General features: G+C 38.7%; 1 protein-coding gene across 4 annotated transcripts in view; it reads right to left on the bottom strand.

The window, feature by feature from the left end:
• The window catches only part of LUZP2 (leucine zipper protein 2), a 286406-nt gene that overhangs the window by 66473 nt on the left and 200462 nt on the right, over positions 1–19471 (bottom strand). For 3 of the 4 annotated variants that reach the window (XM_088058249.1, XM_088058250.1, XM_088058252.1), the window contains exons 6-7: positions 17737–17799; positions 12428–12490 (exon numbers count right to left, since the gene is read on the bottom strand). The exons of the other annotated variant lie outside the window; for it this stretch is intronic. In XM_088058249.1, the coding sequence (XP_087914375.1) occupies positions 12428–12490; positions 17737–17799 (126 nt within the window). The remainder of the gene's footprint in view (positions 1–12427; positions 12491–17736; positions 17800–19471) is intronic. 4 annotated transcript variants of the gene reach the window in all.

Here is a 19471-nt window from a genome sequence, read left to right as displayed (position 1 = left end):
GTTTCAGTTCAGTGGCAGAAACTGCAAACCAAGTCAGGCCGGCCAGCTCCGTTTCTCCCCCCCCCACACCCCCATGGCCTTGTCTGGCCTGGAGGGAGCGGGGAGAGTCCGAGAGAGAGCCCTGTTACCTCGTCAGAAGCCGGAAACCAAAGAGAACAAGACAACCCCAGCTTTACATCTTAAGGTGGTGTTCACAAGTTGATCTCACTTCTCAATGGTTAAAACCACCGCCAATTCTCAGAAATTACCAATAATTGGTCACAAGAAAAAACTCCCATCATCCTCTCGCAGCTTCAACTTCCCCAGCTCCTAAAGCTATCTTAAAGGTAAAGTCACCCTGTGACATTCAGTTTGTGTAGAACTAGGTGTTTCAAAGAATTTGGAAAATGGTTTTGACTCTAAATTTGCAGTAGTGATATGGTCCTTAGTCCTTTGGAGGTATTAAGCACTCATAGTCCTTGAAACATTATTGAGAAGTATAACAGTAGTGAAGGTAAATTACAATCCTGTTTTTACTTTTTAAAGCTGCACTTGAAAGAAATGTGTGAGTTCAAGAGTTTCATCATGGAAACAAGCTAAATGACTATAAGGAGCAGCAGAGGTTGTCAAGTGCTGTGAGCAAGGTTCTTCACTACCCTCCCTCCTTCCTCCCTCTTCTGTCCATTGTTCCTCTCTCCCAGTCATCCCCACTACAATCCCTGCCTGCCTTCTGTTTGCCATTTCTATCTGCACACCTCTGTCTTTGCTGCTCTGATGCCACTGATTCCAGCCACGCACTGGACTTCACAGACATCCTCTAGTTTAATGCTATTAACAGGGAACCTGGTAGTTCTGAATATGTGGAGAAGCCTTAAGGACTCCCCAGGGCCAAGAGGAGATCTTTATTCAGCAAATGTCCACCCTGACTGCAACGTTTCAGCAGGAACTGATCATGTCTGCATACTTAACTGGATCTAATGTGGTTTGCTCCTCAGAGAAAGGTGCAAAATTATAAACTATGTCACTCATGGTAAAACCATTGAGGCAAGGGGGTTAGGAGTTAAAGAGTGATTGATTAGGAGTAGCTGACTAGACAACACATATGGCTTAACATTTACTGTGCCCGCAGAAGCAGAATGAGAGAATGCAAGGCTATTGTGATAAGGAAGAAACTGCTAACAAAAGCAGGATGAGAGGATGCAAGGATTGCACGGGTATTGTGATAAGGAAGACTGTTCAGACCCCCAAACCAGCCAAAACCACTCTTGCGGTTTGAACTGTGACCAAGAGACCAGGGAGCATGTGCAAGGAGGCAAGGTGAAAAGTTCAGCTCTGAGAAAGGCTGTTTTTACTTCATCCTGATGACCACCATACCACCACCAGGAGGCACTGTGCAAGCGCAGAAGGACTTTAAGCTCATTATAATACTAAGCAAGGCTAGGTGGAGCTAGGAAATTAATATATATAGGCATATTGTGAAACTTAATGTATATGTAATACTTCAGGGAATAAAGAGAGAGATAAGTTTTGCTGAGGGCGTGCATGTCTTTGGAGGAGTTATCCCCCATGTGCCTCCAGTGCTGAATAAATGCATACCTACATTACAACTTTAGGGAGTTGTGGAGTCTTTCCGCGCATCATTTTGTCAAGCCAGCCAGGAGGCGCTCTGTCTGGCTCCAGGATTGACTGAGGGGTGGATTCCTAGGTGCACCTCAGGATTTTTCCAGGAGGAACTCTGCATCTTGGCTCTCTCACTGTGGGGGCAGACAACATCCTACTGGCACTGTGGATAAATGGCATGTATCAAATTTAGGGAGCCTGTAAGTCATCCGCTTGGCCAGGGCTGCTGTTAAGTTATGCAGAGACGTCTGGCACACACCATAGTCCCTGTGTAGGTAGAGTCTGGGCTTGCAAGCAACCAGCTAGGAGAGCTGGCAGAGGCATTCACTGACCAATAGAGCAGCTGCTAGCAACCCTGGGAGTGGGTCGAGTGAATCCTTGCCTTTGTTGAATTGGACTTTAATTGCTGCTATTTGGAGGCATAATTGTGTGATTGCAGAGTCTGGATGTTTTGGCTGTCTGAGTGAGATGTACCTTTAGTACAAAGTGAGTGCAGTGCTCTACCCGCGTTTCCATCCTCGGGCGACTGAGATGGCTGGGGAAAAGCGAAGTGAGTTGAGTGACTGAAGTACGGTGTTAGAGTGTGCTGTATGTAAGTGTGGTGATTGTTGTGTGTTTTAATTGTGAGACTAATTAAGGGGACCCCTTTACCCCAGTGGTTTGGGCTTCACCCTTGGGAGTTTGTGAATCCAGTGAATCACTGGATAGAAAGAGGAAATGAACAGGTTTATTTAGAAGGAATATATAGAACCTCTGCAGGGAGAATGGTAGCCTTAAACTGGGAGCAACCTGCAATGAAATATTTAAGCATCCTAAAAGGGATAAATGGAATAATTTGTTTTTGTGGATGTACTACAGTCTTTCATTCATCAAGGGGGTGGCACCTTGCATGGGTATTATTATAGTGCAGGATTCATGCAGGACACTGGTATTGTTCTTCTGCCAGGTGGCAGGGTTTATGCCCCCAGTGTGAGCAGAGGCATTTTAATAAAGTAGATTCTGAACCTAAGATTTTAAAGCTTGAGTGTGGAAGGTTGCATTTGGTACCAGCAACTTGGTGTGTAAGAGAGGAAGATTAGGAAAAGACTGTGAAAGTTTGCAAGAAAGATTTGGGTGGAAGTGCGACATGATGATGAGGAGGAGGAGATAATGGGAACTAGCCAAAGCAAAGAGATTTCTAAAGCCAGCTCATTGGGCTGTATTTTGGCACATTGGAAGGAAATTGTGGGAACTTGGGGTACAGAGAACAAGAGGACTTTAGTAAAGTATTGTAGGCAGTGGTGGCCTCTGTATCAATTGAAAGATGGAGCAAGATGGCCATCTATTGGAACTTGAGATGATAATATCTTGCTACAGTTAGTGCTGTTTTTACAAGCAGGGGATGGGAAAACTAGTAACAGTCGTAAGAGAGGAAGGGAGAAGAAGACAAGGACACCCAGACAGGGCCCACTCTGGCTGGGTAGAGACCAGTGTGCAATTTGCAGGAAATTTGGTCACTGGAAAAATCAGTGTCCAGAATCGAGACAAAATGGCCATCAGGAAAAGGGGGACCAGGGAAGAGAAAAGATGTTCACACATGTAAAAGAGGATTGACGGGAACTGGGGGACTCTACCCTAGAGGATCCACTAGTTAAAATGAAGCTAGGGGAAAAGAAGAAGAAGTGGAATTTTTGGTAGATACTGGAGCAACATACTCAGTTTTAAATAAAGCTTTGATGCCTGTGGGGGACAATTACATCATGGTAAAGAGGGAAACTGGTCAATCTGAATGAGCATATTTTTGCAAACCATTCAAGTATAATCTTGAGAAACAGTGGCGCATTCATAAGCTTTTATATATGCCCAACACCCTGAAGACATGTTTGGGGACACATTTACTGGAACAATTACAAGCCACCATCATGTTTAAAAATGGGGAAGTTACTCTGGAGGTAAACAATCAACAGTATGTAGAAATATTAAGTTTAATGTTAGAAACCACAGAAACTGAAGAAGAAATTAATGAGGAAATATTGTCAGGTGTATGGGCTTAAAATATACCGGGGAGGGCAAAGAATGCACATCCTATACGAATTAAACAAGCAGTTAGGATTAAACAATACCCCTTCAAAAAGGAGGATAGAGAAGGAATCAGCCCAGTGATTGACAACGTTTTGCAATTAGGGTTATTAAAAGAATGTCAATCTGACTTTAACACTCCTATTTCACCTGTTCAAAAACCCAGAGGATGGACTGGGAGCCTCAGAACCATCACAGCATTGTGTTAAATACATTAAATTTCATAATCAAAGAAGCACACAAATTCACCTTGGGCCCGGAAATTACTTTACTGATGTCTCACACAGTGTCCTCGGTGCTAGAAGTGAAAGGCAGGCACTGGCTTTCCCAGCACAGGTTTCTGAAATACCAAGCCATCATGGTAGAAGAAGGTGATGTGGAAATAGTGGTAACTAATAGTGGTTGTCAACCTGTCTTTCCTCAGCGGTAATCAAGGGGAACCAGTACACCACAACTGCCTGGAGACTACTGAAGCCTCCTATTCCAGCTGTCTAGACCTGAAGGATACCCCTTATGATGACGCAGACACTTGCTTCATGGATGGGAGCAGCTACGTCAACAGTGGAAAACAATATGCTGTGTATGCAATTACTACCTACAGAGAGGTAGTATGTGGGAAATGCAGGCACAGAGAACTCTCACAGCCTTGAGCATACAGGCCCAGAGATAAAGACGTTTGACCTGAGACGTTGGAGAAGGCTTGCAGCTTTAGAACAAAGAAGCTGTACAAACACAAAGTAAGAATAGAAGTTTGTAGTTTAAGTAGGATATATTTTAAGCATATTTTAAGCAAGTAGAAATATGCTTTATATAAGTGAATAAATATGTTAAGTAAGATAATAGAAATTTTGAAGTTTAACATAGAACCTGTGATAGACTTAGTAAGAAATTAAAGATGTAACAACGTACGTTTCTGTAGTGTTATATGGTTGGATGAAAAAAGAGGCATTGTGGCAGTATTGTATGAGTTGAAGCAATTAGTGATTGGTTTATGAAGATGCTGGTAATGTTTTGTGTTATTTGTCGATTGGTTAAAATGTTTATAAAAGACATAGTAGAATTTAGTCAGCTTCTGAGGTGATGGCATTGAATGTAAAACCTTAAGTGTCTCACCCTTCCATAAGACTGATGGACTATGCAACAAAACACCTTTTATAACATCATTCAGTTGGCCCCGTCTGCTCTGATCCCAATAGTAATAGAATCTGGCCCTTTGCTGACAAATACCTCTGTACAAAAAGCTGAGATAATTGTTCTAACCCATGCCCTAGAAATAGAAAAAGGAAAGAAAATAAACACTTATACAGACTCAAGATATGCATTTGGGGTTGTACATGCACATGGAGCCACTTGGAAAGAAAAGGGATTGTTGAACTCGCAGGGGAAGAACATCAAACACACAAGAGATAATGCAACTATTGGAAGCAGTCCAGCTGCCTGAAAAGGTAGCAATTATGCATATTAAGACACACCAGAAGGTGAGCTCAGAATTGGAGGAAAGAGACAAGCTGGCAGACAGAGGGGCAAAGAAAGCAGCAAAAGGTGAGATAACAAGTGAAGGAGCCTTGATTCCAGATGGACAGATCTCCCTTAAAGGTAAGCCAGTATATAACAAAAAAGATGGAAAGCTAATTAAGGATCAAGAAGGAACATATAACCAAGAGGGATGGGCTGTTACTGAAGAAGGGAACCTGGTCATTGTTGTAACATGTTTATTTAATTCTGTTGAAATTGTTAAGAGGTCTGTTGGTATATTCCTGGTTTCCCCCATTCATTACATTGGTATGTTCCAGTTGTCTGTTATGTAAACCCCTCCTAGCTTTCTTGATTCTTCCTTATCAATCACCTTAGCCCTGCCCCAACTCCCTATCCATCATCGTAAGCCCCACCTCTCCTTCCAGATCTTTCCATGTATGTCATCCATTCCTCGATACTTTATTGGTCGCTATGTTGCATTCCCACCTTCTTTGTATCCCCATTGGTCCCTGAGATTGTAACCTCCTCCCCTCACTTCTCCCCCTGCTAGCTCCCATTGGACCCTGGACTGTACCCTCCCCTGAGATAAAACCCTGTGCACAGTGGTGAACTCTCCCAGTCCAGACCCTTGTGCTCCTCCCTCCTGTTGCTGGGATCTTCCACTGAGAGAGTCTCCTCCATCCTTCTACCACCACCCACGACACCTGAATTAGCAGAGCTCAGAGTGAATTGGTGTTCTGAAGGTTCTGTAGTGGGATCACTTTTCCTCTGCAGTTCCCCACTCCTGGCGACTGCCCGTGCCGGAGTGGCACCGTAGAGCTAGCCCGGAGCTCTGGTGCGGCCAATAGCAGTGTCAGGTCATCCCTTCCGATTTATTATGGTCATTAGTAAAGGAGAAATGTCAGAAAACACACTGGGGAATAGATGCCCTGTGTAACTACCTAATTGAAAAGATTACGATCAGGAATCTATACACTACCATCACTCAGGTGACCCAGCAGTGTGACCTTTGCCTCCAGACTAACCCCAAGAATACCCCCAAACCAAAACTTGGTCAAATTGGAAAGGGCCATGGACCTGAGCAGCAGTGGAAAACTGACTTTTCAGAACTTCAAGAAAAGGGAAGTGTCAATATTTGCTGGTTTTAACAGATACCTTTTCAGGGTGGCCAGCAGCTTTTCCCCCCAAAACTGCCAAAGCCCGGGTGGTAACCAGAGTATTGTTACAAAAAATAATACCGTATTTCAGAGTTCTACCCACAATATTCTCTGATAGAGGACCACATTTTATTTCAAGAACAGTGCAGCAAAATAGTTGTCACTTGGGCATAGACTGGGAACTCCACACTCCATACCACCCTCAGTGAAGTGGCCAAGTGGAGAAAATTAACCATTTGATTAAACAGCAAATTGTAAGGCTAGGTTAAGAAGCTAATTTACCCTGGCCCCAATCTCTCCCACTGGAATTGCTATGGATTTGGACTAAACTTAGAACTAAAGAAAGGTTAAGTCCCTTTGAAAAGTTTTATGGAAGACCATATGGAGTGCAAAAGGGAATGTCTACCCAAGTTGGGGAGGAAACACTGACCACCTATATAGTGACCCTGAGTAAACAACTCAGAGAAACTGAAAAATATGTGGTCGGAACTCAGAGCAGAGGGCTGGATGGACCAGTACATGACATACAGCCTGGAGATCATGTATATATTAAGCCTCTTGCAGGAGAAACTTTGGAACCACAGTGGGAAGGACCATTCTAGGTGCTTCTCACCACTTTCACCACAATTAAGATCAAGGAACAGAGTCTTGGATCCACCACACTCAAATAAAGAAGGCTCCAAAGGCCCCTTGGGAAGTAACACTGGATGAAAACTAATTGAAATTAAAACTTACCTGAGCAAAATGAACGCATTGTGGTCAGGAATATTTAGTAATTTAGCTTGCAGAAGTTTAATAAAAAACCTGATTTGTTTGTAATCATAATTATAATCCAAGAATTGGAAAATGTTGCAACGAGTGGCAATATTAACTTCCTTGTCTAAAGTACATGGTAAGGCATTAAGAGATACATATTGTAGGGATTGGGAAGAAGAATCCTTGTATTAAGTAAAAGAATTTACTTATTTTCTAGAAAAGAGTGTACTGAGGCAAGGGGGTTAGGAGTTAAAGAGTAATTGATTAGGAGCAGCCGACTAGAAGATGTATATTGTTTAACATTTACTGTGCTTGTAAAAGCAGGATGAAAGAATGGAAGGCTATTGTGATAAGGAAGACTGTTCGGACACCTAAACCAGCCAAGACCAGTCTTGCAGTTGGAACTGCGACCACGAGACCAGGGAGTGCACAAGGAGGCAGGGTGAAAAGTTCAGCTCTGAGAAAGACTGTTTTGACTTCATCCTGACAACTACCGTATGACCACCAGAAGACACTGCGCAAGAGCAGAAGGATTTTAAGATCATTACAATATGAAGCAATGCGGAGCTAGGAAATGAATAGGTATAGGCATATTGTGAAACTTAATGTATATATAACACTTTAGGGAATAAATAGAGGGATAAGGTTTGCTGAGGGTGCGTATGTCTTTGGAGGAGCTATTCCCCATATGCCCTCAGCACTGAATAAATGCATACTACTTTACAACTTTGAAAGTTGTTGAGTCTTTCCATGTATCACCATCTACAGAATACATATTAACAGTTACCTGACTTGTTGTTAGCTAATAAGAGTTTGTTAAGGTACTAAGTTGTTGCATTATTTGTTGTAATAGCCAAACCTATTTGCTTGCTTATTTAAAGTTAAATTCTACCGTGGAACAAAGATTAAGTACATTGGTAGGCCAGGTGCTGTTAGCTGCTACTCAAGTTTGAACATTTTCTTGGCTTTCTAAGACGATGTATCAATATATTTTGTCTTAGAATTTGAACAAAAGGGCAAAGAGATAAAGCTGTAGATCAAATATGTCTGAAAGTCTAAAGGAAAAGCCTTAGAAAAAAGCAAAGATACTCAAACCATACCACTGATGCATGGTCATTTTTACATTTACAAGAGAAATTTCAACAATACAAGATCCTTGTATAAACTGACATTGAAAAATCGTTGCTAGATTTATTTTTCTTCATCTCTTATTACTATCATAGATACACATTTGCATTTCATGAACAAAATAGCAAACTATTTTTAATTCTTTCCTCTTTTAGTAAAATACATGACTTCTTCTAGGACAATATATCCTAATAATGGGAAGACAGTTAATGAAGGAGAAGTAATTTTAAAAAGAAGTGGTCTGTAATGCCTGAAACAAATGCAGACCTCAATCTAGCAAAGCACTTAAACTTAGGAGTACTTCACTGAATCAGGGGCTTAGGATAATTTAAATTATTGAAACTGAGAGTAGTGTCATTCAGAACTAGTCAGTACCTACTTACAAAGGCAGTGATCAAGAGCACTCAGTGGCAACTTTTATTAATAATTTCTTGGTTTTCTCATTATAATGCAAAGCAAATTTCAACTTTGGTCAGTACTTTAAGGATAATGTGCTGCATGCTTTAAAGGACTGAAATCTGACAAAGAGGAGCTCAAATTATAATCTGAGTAGAGGTACTGACAAGCTCTATAGCTTTGGGTATATGAGTTAATTTTTGTGATGCTCATTACTTATTTGTCCCATGGCTTTATATGACATAGGAAGAGTTTTAAAAATATAAACATGCACACATATATGCTCACTAATTAATCGGAGATGTAATAAAGCACTTTGAAAAAACCAGAAATGTAAGTAAGATATGGAAAAGAAGATATGATCTACCAATTCACTGGAATGTTAAAGAGAAAGCTGCCTTTTTTTCCCTTTTCTCTTCCTCTCCCACTTAATCCCCAGAGCTCTAGTTCAGAACAGAGCCATTGACTGTAATAGGTACCAGAATTTAAGAAATAGTTTCTTGATGTTGATTATGCAAAATAAAAATCAACCAATCCCTCCATATATATCTGCATAATTAATTTGTTCAGAGAAAGCATCATTTTGATGGACATGAACTGCAGCTTTACTTCATGCCCTTTAGAAATATAGTAATCTGCAGCTTACATCCTTCTTGTGAAATGCACCAAGAGGCTTGCAATGTTCAGATCTATATGGAGACCAGACTTCCCTAAAGTCCTCAGTAAGCCACACAGAAAGAAACTTAGTGGTATGGGAAAGGAGTGGAAAGGGAATAGGTAAAAGTCCAGTAACATGAAAGTAGCTAGCAGCCAGGATTTTATGCCAAACATTCATGCTGTGCTGTCAGGAAAACTATCCATTTCATTTATCAAAGAGGAACAGCTTCATAAAACAGCCTCAACAGCAATGCTAACATTAAATCTGTTATGTTTCCAGTATCAAAGCAATTAGAAATGAAATATCACCTGTTCTTGCCCAAACCTAACAGCCTCTCTCTGATCAAGCAGTGTCTTAGATTACAAATGGGGTGTAACCAAAGTATATATTCTACCACCATCAGCATTACCTTCTGATGAATTATTAAGGTTAAGTGGAGCACTGTTTTTCTGTCTTTGCCAGGACTCAACCATGATAACTCCTTCTAGGGAAGGAGCAGCCACCCTGAGGGTTCATCTCTGCTAATGGGCCATCAAGGACTCTCCAGAATGACTCATAGAATCACATCAGCCCATTGTGAAATTTCCCACCCTAGCGGAGGTACTGAACATTCTTGCCTCTGTATAATCTGGGGTTTGGGACATGACAACACCTACCACTGGATTCCCAGAGGACAGGAGCTCTCCACCACCACCCCTGTACCTCCAGAGAAGAACCAGACCTTTCTGGCTCACTGCTTTGGCAAGACCACATCCATCACTCCAATGGGACTGCAACCATCTTTAATTGGACTGCTACCACCCTGACCAACAGGGTATCATGTTGTATTCTGACTTTGTCAGTTTAAACCAGTGTTTCTGTACTATTGCCTTTATTGTAATTTTCCTATTAAGTTATAGCTCTGACTTGAAATCTTCCACAATGTATTGTGTGGGGTTCATTCCTCCCAATGGTTTACTTTCCACTCAGCATAAGCAGATAATTAAAAGACTACTATACCAAATGGCTTCTGCTCTGCTTAGTGTGTCTGTTGTCAGACATGAAACGCACACAAACAAGCACTCTGAACCTACCCTCCCCCCATCTCACATGATTTAGGAGGATAGCATAAGGTTGCTGCTCCCTCTGCTTCATAAATCAAATTTTCTTGGTCAGGAAAGAGATTGATGATTACACTTGCAAAAATATTTCTGATTACGTATAAAGGCAATATCAATATTAGCAAAGCAATCATTCAGTCTAATACAGAACGGCACACAGTCAGGAGAGGTTTCAACTGTTTACATATAAATATATAATACATAGTTCTCAGTGTGTATATAATACATAGTTCTCAGAAATCCACAATTCATTAACATTCTTGATCTAAAGTTCTCAGAGTGTTTTTAATTACGTTAGATTGTAGTTTACGTAGAAGGAAAGTAACTACCCTTATATTACAGTAAGAGCACTCAGAGGACAACACACTACTTAACTTGGGACCTACATCTCTAGTGTTCATTCATGATCAAGAACTGTCTATTCAATGTAAATCAAGGTCTTTAAGGCATAATTCATGTGATCAAATGTAGAAATGGTCTTCAGAAGATAATTCTCCAAGGATTTGAAGTGGAGAATTTGTTGGAGAAAGCAATATCCATTCAGATGAGACTATGTCTATTCCCATTCACACTAGACACATTTCCTCCTTTACTACAGTTCTTTACATGTGTGCCTTAATTACTACATTGTCATAGTATACTGAACTAGGATTAGGGGAAAATGGATTTCATTGCATGAATGCCAGTGACTTGCTGGACAGCCCTTCTGCCATGTTCACTTGTTTGTGTTCCCAGGTTTTTTTTTCCTTCTCTAACCTTTTTTCAGGTGGGTAGTACTTAGCAAGAATTCCCTTCCTAAGTGTTAGTATGCACCCTAGCATAACTCAGATCCTTTTTTGGGATCACTGTATATTAGAATAGTGAAAACAAGTAGGTAATAGTGCTAAACAATCCTACTGCTTCAGCCAAAGAGAACAAACTTTCACAGCAAGGCAAGATTAGAATTTTTGATCTTTACCTATGCTCAAGCTCTTCATAATACTGAACTTGAAGAAATATGTGTTATTTTTGCTAATGCTAGATGGCAATAAAAGTTAAATGCCTAGATCTATAATATACTTAATTTTTGTCTCTAAATTTGCTTCCCTGAGTTTGGTCTTATGAAGACCAGAAATAAATGTTCCTGAAAAAACTTGGAATAAACCTATGCATTTAAAAAACAAAAAGCAAACAAAAAAACCCCAAACAAACAACCCCCCCCAAAAAATCCAAAACCAACAAAAACCCAACAGAAATCACAATGTGTCTTTTAAATGGTCTACATTACTCTATATTTACAGCACTGTATATACAATAGAGAGACAGTAGAGAGAGTTAAACACCTCCAGAAGACAATTTGGAACTCCTATTGACATGAATGACTTCGTAAGTAATTCTAGGTCTAGTTACTTTGAAGATGATTTCTTAATCTTCATCCTTTATGCTGGGAATATATAAAAGGAATACTCCATTCACAGTATTTAGTCAGTTGACCTGTATCTCTCTCCGCTTCCTTTAACAGGGATTAACTTCTTCCTGTGTTAACAGGGACTTGATGCCCTTCTGCAATGTCTTTATGTTTTGTCCTCCCCTCCTTTATTTTTAAAAATTTTATTATTTTTAAAAATGTGCTAGCTAGAACAGACTATTCATTTGGATTGTTTAAGCAACAGATGTTTCTTTTTCTTAAATCTTCAGACGTAAGGAACATTACACGACTCAAGCTTATCATAAACACAGAGATTTGCTTTAAATGTTAACAATACTTGACTTTGCCATGGAGGAGTGCTAATTAAAGGAAAAACAAGAAGCATCTGTAAAATATTATATCGTTCAGTTAGAAAAATGAAAGACATGTTACAGAATGTATGGAATAGGGCAAGAGGTTTTATTCATCAGCAGTAACCTAGAATTTTGCTTTTTGTGAGCACAAAAATATAGATATATTATATTTCTGAAAATGCATTGTGGTATTAAGTTTGTCTTGGTGTTTTGAGCTCTTTTCAGAACAAACTAATTCCTTAGGATTGCAGTAATAAAGGCAGCTATCATATTCCTACTTTACTCCAATGTTGTATTATCTCCAATATTTTGGTTAACTATAGTGAAATAAAACTTACCTTAAAAATCAAATCCTTTTTCCCATAATGAAACTCTTTCAGCTGGGCTTGGATCTTTTTTGACTGAAAGTGAGGATAATAAAATCAGGTTTGTTTTTTTTTTTTTTTTAAATTTTAAATATTAAAAAAATCATAGTGAATTCTGAGACCTGCACTATCTAGATCAGATTTAGAATGCTCCCCTCCAATTAATTGTCAATTGCTTTTCCAGGTTCACAAGTCAAACCAATTTAAAGAACTGAGGAAAAATGTAAAATGGCACTCATGTAAAGCACATACGTGAGTTAGTACTATAAAGAATAGCTGTTGGGCTTACACATTTTAGACACGAGCATTATTAAGACATGTATTTAGACATGAACATATTAATACTTTCCATGAAGCATAACTGAAGGTATCACCTTCAAAGTAAGCATTCTTAGAAGTAAAAAGGCTCCGTAGGCTTACACAGGTCTTTGTAAAGATCAGGGTGTTCCAGATGGTATCCACAGGAACTACATTCTCAGTTTTTAACCATGCCCTTGAAAACAGGCATAGTTATACTTATTTATGTCAGTTTAAGATGATATCTATTTTATATATTGTTAAATATAACATTAAATAATTCTAAGTAATAGTCTATATATTTTTTATTAATTTAAAGAAAATATAATATAAATGGATTTTTTGTACTAAACACAACTATCCAAGGAACATTATTTCACTATTTATCTAATGTTATGAATAAGGAATAGTGATTGGCTCATGCAAATGAGAAGGAGTTATTAAGTATGGTGGGAAGAAGTTCTGTTAAGGTTTGCAGTTCTTTTGAAATGTACTTCTGTGGTTCCGATTTGGTTTTGAACCCTTTTGTGTTCTCCCCTCCATCCTCCCTTTCCCCTTTTGTGCTTGCTGCCTAGCAGCTATAGCTGACAGGGCTGTCAAAACATAGAGGGGGACAGGGGCGGCACGTACATTTGCCCCTTGCAAGAGGCGGCAGGGAGTGGGGGACACTTGTTGCTGGGAGGCTTGGCCACCAATCGAGATGCAAGAGAGGCTCCACCAACAAAAGGCACAGAGGATTGACTGACAGACCATGGGAGGAGCCAAATCTACATATATGGGCAAAGCCACAAACTGTGGGAAGTGCTGGAAGGACATCTAAACACTGGTCATTAATATTAATGAGGCTGATGCAACCATGACCATATAAAAAGTGGAGACGCCATTTTGTGGGCAATCCTCTGGTGAGCAGAAACAGTCTCAGTACTCTCCCAACACTGCCACCCCACCCCACCCTTTCATCTGTAATTTTAATGGGTTCTAATTAAATTTTACTTACTCATTCCCACCTGGGTTCTGACTCATTTATAACATCTAAGAATACTATCAAAATAATAATTTGTTTTTAATAAAATCCACAGTCCCAACTGATACTCAATAAATTTTCTTGTATTAATTAATACCAAGTGTTTTGAAGTCCTTGGAACAGATTAGAAGTCTGTTTCACATTTACTGAAAGAGCATTCCATAAACCTTACATATTACAAAAGTAGTATATCTTTCATAAGCTGGAACTTTTTGAAAGATTTTTTTCTCTTTCCAACTGATGCAGTCAAATTCAATGACAGACTTTTGGGAAGGCTGAATGAATCTACGTATAAAATTTTAAAACCTGTTTTAAATGTTTAAGTAGTAAGGCCAAAACTGTTATGGTATTCTGTAAAATCTGAAATAAATAGCCAAAATCAGTCCAGCAGAATTCTTTGTTCTCTGATTTCATCTGCTGTTACTTAATTCAATAGTACTGTCCTCTGACTGAGGCAATGCAATTAGTAGAGCTATGGAGTATATTCCACATCACCTAAAGACCAATGAGAATTTTAATTGTTCTGAGAGCTGTGTTTAATAAAATGTACTATTTCTGTGATATACAAGGTATCCAAATAGGCTGTAGAGGAATCTGAGAGTTACAATTAAGGTATAACTAATTTGATAAATATGAAGCTTGTGATGAAATTAAAAGTCATAAAGCTAAATACATTCAGTGCAGGTCCAAAACATGTATGACTTGTAACTCTTTGTGATAGCATTTGGTTATTTTGGAGATGTTCTGTTCTTCAAGGGAGAGGACCTCTTAATAGAGTCAGACAGATAAAATTACTATTAAACAAAGGCCTCTAAGATGCAGTCTGGTAGTATTGCCCTGGCATGTGTTCCTTTCTGTGTCCTGGAAACTCCAGTGTTTGCACTACTCTGTCTCCCTCTCTAAGGCTCTGACTTCTTGGAGAAGAAAATCCAGCAATGCAAAAACTGTGCATGACAAGCATGCTCCCACTAATGCAACTAGACAACAAGGAATCACTGTCTGTCTCTGCATGCAGACTGAGGGAGCAAAAAGAAGTGGGATCTCCCTGATAGGCAACTCTACCCACAAAAGGTATTGGATATAATAACTAATAACTGAAAAGATACTGAGTTTACACAGTTGTTATGCTTTGTGAGTGTAGTACCTAATTAAAATCAGAAAACACACTGTGTTTCTCTGGATGGCACAACCTAACTGGCAAAATGATCACCAAAAAACAATGATGCTGCAGCATTTCTGTTTGTTCCAATGGCAACATGCTTAATAGCTGCAAATTTGCCAGGATGATTCATAAAGTAAGAGATTCTCAACTTTGAAATACACTCACAGTCTGCTCTCTTGACTATTATCTAATTTATGTTTAATTTTCTGAGGATTTCTCTGAAGCCTTGAATACTTCATTCGATTTACTGAAATCATCAATGTCTTGTATAACAACATGCTGGAAGGTAAAAAACTTATTCCATAACCTGTTCTTTAACCTGTAAATGCATGCAGGGTACAAGATATCTGAAAAGACAGCAGGTATGAGAACTGTCTAGGGTACATTTAAGAGGTTTAATCATTTCTCATATGTATCTCACGGAATTGTACTGATTTAGAAAACAAATACAAACAAATCCAATTTCAAACTTCCTGTAGGAACAATAGGATAGACAATAAGATCACCAATATTCAGCAGAAGAATATTACCCACACCCATCTTTCCACATGTGAAATGTTCAGGTATTCCTAAAGAGACTAAAATTGAAGTAAGTGCAGAACATGTGACCAATTTATTACAATATTATTTTTATCACTAAAATTTATGTGACTACCATAAAGAGATAAATAAATGTGACTGCCAGGGCTTGTCACACTGTAATAAAATTAAATTGTCCTTAGGCTTCATCCTTAAATGCAAATATTAAAAGAGACATAATCAGAGAAAAGCTCTTCAAGTTGATTGCCAAAGGTTCAAGTATTATGCAGCTAGGTGTGGTGGTTTGGTGCCCACCAAGGCCACGCTATCACTTCCCTCCTCAGCTGGCCAGGAGACAGAAAATAAAGCAAAAGGTTCATGAGTTAAGGATAGAGAGAAATTGCTCACCAATTATCATCATGGGCAAAAAATAGTTGACTTGGGGAAATTAACTGAATTTATTACCAATCAAAATCAGAGCAGAATAATAAGAAGTAAAAGAAATATTAAAAACAGCATCCCTCCCTCTGCTTCCCAGCTTCTACCTCCTCCTCCTTCAGCAGCACAGGGAGATAGGGAATGAGAGTTATGTCCCCAGTTATATACACTTCTGTAGCTTCTTCCTCCTCAGGGAGAGTATTTCCCCTCCTCCATCAAGGGGAAACGTATTTCCATGGGAAACACTCCTCTACAAACTTGTTCAATGTTCAGTCCTTCCCATGGGCTACATTTCTTTACAAACTGCTCCGGCGTGATCCTTCAGGGGTGCAGTCCCTCAGGAACTGGTTGCTCCAGCATGGGTCCTCCATGGGGTCACAAGTCCTACCAGGAAACTTGCTCCAGCGTGGGCTCCTCTTTCCATGGATCTACAGGTCCCTGCTCCAGAACTGGTTTCTCACAAACTCACAACCTTCTTTTAGGGCATCCACCTGCTATGATATGGGGCTACTCCATAGGCTGCAGGTGGATCTCTGCACTCCTGTTGGTATTTCCATAGGCTGCAGGGACACAGCTGCTTCACCATGGCCTTTTGTCCCATAGACTTCAGGGGAATCTTAGCTCCAGTGCCTGGAGCAGCTCCTCTCCCTCCTTCTGTACTGACCTTGGTATTCATCAACAATTATTACTGTGCAATAACTTTTTTCTTTCTTAAATAGGCCAGTAGTAGATTCATAGCAGGGCTGACTGCTGGCAGTGTTGGACACGGGAAGCTTCTGGAAGCTTCCCAGAATAAGCCACCCCAATAGCTCTCTCCACTACCAAAACCTTGTCTTGCAAACCCTATACACTAGAAGTTGAAAAAGAGAGGAAATCAGAAAACTACTTGCACACACTGCTGTTTTCTTAAGCAGTAAAGAAAGAAAACACATCTGTATTCCTATACTGTGACATGTTTAAAAGCAACAATAGGGATAAAGGAAGATAAAAGATTTTGAAAAACTTAAAAAAATACTCCTAACCCTATTATTTGCTATCTTTGAAAATTTATTAGAAACTTGACCTCCTAAGTACTGATCTTTGAGTTAAAATGTAGAGAGACTAATGAAAATACATTCAACCATAATTAGGAAAATTTTAGTACAGAAGAAATTTTTTATGCTTTGGTTTCATTCTGGAAAGGTGCAATGACCTCAACAGAAATTATATATGCAAAAAATCCAGACTAAAGTAATGTGAGTAAATCAGATTCACATGTAATAGCTTTTTTAAATGAAAAGTTAAATAAAGGGAGTGTTCACATGAGTGCAGGTACTTCTACATTGAGGAATTTGCCAAAACCAGGGCTTTTATATCATTGACTATCTATCTGACTCTTCAGTGGAGGGGAGACTTCTTTCACTAAGTTTCATAAAGTGACCCTTTTTCCCTTGAAATAATTAAACATTCTGGGAATCAATAATAATAGATCTTTCCTGTCTCTATGTTTATTTCAAAACAGGCCTTTGGCAATTCCTGTCTTAGTGTAGATAAGGACATCATGGAAATGAAATCAGTTTTTTATATGTTATAGATGTATATATCTATAGAGTTATATCATAGGCATGCCCAGATGATTTTATTTGTCTAAAACTTGAGTTTGCAACTGGCTTTTTAATACATTTGAGCTGCTTCTTGTGAAGTTACAGAAATGAGCTGGGATGAGAGCACATTACGTAAACACTCACCATATAAGCATAGTATATATCCTGTATTCTGGTGTAACCAGAACCAGTACAAAAGACATTGATGCAAACTTCTTTTGAGTACATTAGATTTATAATAGAGAGGAATCTTCCTTACCTCTTCTGCGTGAATACCACAAAGCTTGTTTCCTGACAAGAGCTTGTTTTTGAGGCTTTTGTTCTGAGTGGGACAAAAAAACCCAAAACAATTTATTAGTAAGTGTTACTAAAATATTAAGGGACCCTTTAAATATTTGATCATACAGAATTTGTTTTATATATGGATAACATCTTCAAGTCATCAACAAAGATATAAATAAGACAAGAGAGCTTAATCAAGGCATAGTATCCTGTTACAGAATTCTAAAAGGCATTTGCATTAAAATTTGCTTCAACAGCAACAGGACTGCTCATAGAAACCTTTCCAGTACACTGGCAACTGAAAGCAATTTAGATTTAACATGCTGAGGTGCAAAAGGGCAGAAAAACCCCTCTAATCCTTGCTTGGTGCCAACTTCATAGCTCAGTATTATTTTCTGTAAATCATTGTAACAACTGAGTAGTAGGGCCAGGTCTCATCACTTGACCTTGATGATCAAAATCAAGGGGTGTTTTTGCTAAATTTCATAATTTAAAATGGCAAGTAATCAAAACCAATAGAAAGTTACCTTATACAGCATTTTGCCAAATCAATACGGTTTTTCATGTAGGAGTTTTAAATTTATTTCTTCACATTTTCAGGGAAAATAACAAACCTTGACAAAATTAATTTTTAATAGTTATTATTTTTCCAGTCTGCACTCATATTATCCCATGAACAGTCAAGGGTAAAGATTTCTCTGCAGTGTAAATATCCTTTAAAACTGGTCAAAACCATAAGTATTCAATAGGCAGATCTGCAAGTGCCGAACATAACACACTTAACACTAAAAAGAGATTAAAAGAATACAAAAAACAACTATTCCTATGTTAATGAACTGTAAATATACAAATAGAAACAGAACCCATCACATTTCAGGAATGTATGTTTATTACTGAATAGCAATAGCTTTCTTGTACATTGTGCACAAGAACAAGCTGTCATTTGAGCAAAAAATGCAATTCCATTTGGTTCAAATTTAACTCCACATCCCACTGAAACACTGGAAGCTTTAATTCCAGAATTAGAAGCTTTGAGTTTCTCTTGAAGAAACCCCTTTTTTATTAAAGCAAATGCAAAGAAATGAAAATTTCATTTGAAATCTCATTTTTATGATTCCAAAATTATTAGGAGATCTGACATAATTTCACATTTCACTACTGCTGTCTACCTTGCAACAGTATACACTAATGCAGAAACAATAATTTTTTCCTAGCTGTTTGACATGGATGGCCATAGTTCTCTGATACAATAGAAAGGAACTAATATGTTACTTCAAATGAGACAATCCAGCAATCCAGATTCTGTCTTTAAAAATGTGATTTGCAAAGACCTGGGTGTTGCTATAGTGTCACAGTCAATTACTTCTTTTGGTTCATTTGAAAATTTATGTTGTAACTCTCCAAAGAGCAAATACCCTATTGTACTAACCACTATAGAATAACAGAGTAAGACAACTGGCTCTGAAAAAAAAAAAAAGGGACTGTATAGCAGATACAAGAATCAAAGACATGAAGTACACTTGACACATCTATTGCTCACCAGGGGTGCACCTAAAGAACTGTGTTGTACTTGTGAACACAAAGTGAATGTTTGAATGTTGAAACCACATCTTAATGGTTTCACATAAAGATCAACATCACCTTCTCTGATGATGGTGAAACAGGTAAGTCAAAAGAATCATTTCATTAGGGATTTGCACTTAGTTTCTCAG

Source organism: Pseudopodoces humilis, chromosome 7, assembly GCF_049639895.1.
Source record: "Pseudopodoces humilis isolate 2021_Gansu_Grassland_sample_001 chromosome 7, ASM4963989v1, whole genome shotgun sequence".
NCBI lineage: Eukaryota > Metazoa > Chordata > Aves > Passeriformes > Paridae > Pseudopodoces > Pseudopodoces humilis.
The sequence above is the reverse complement of the archived record's forward strand: the minus strand, read 5'-3'. Positions and strand labels throughout refer to the sequence as shown.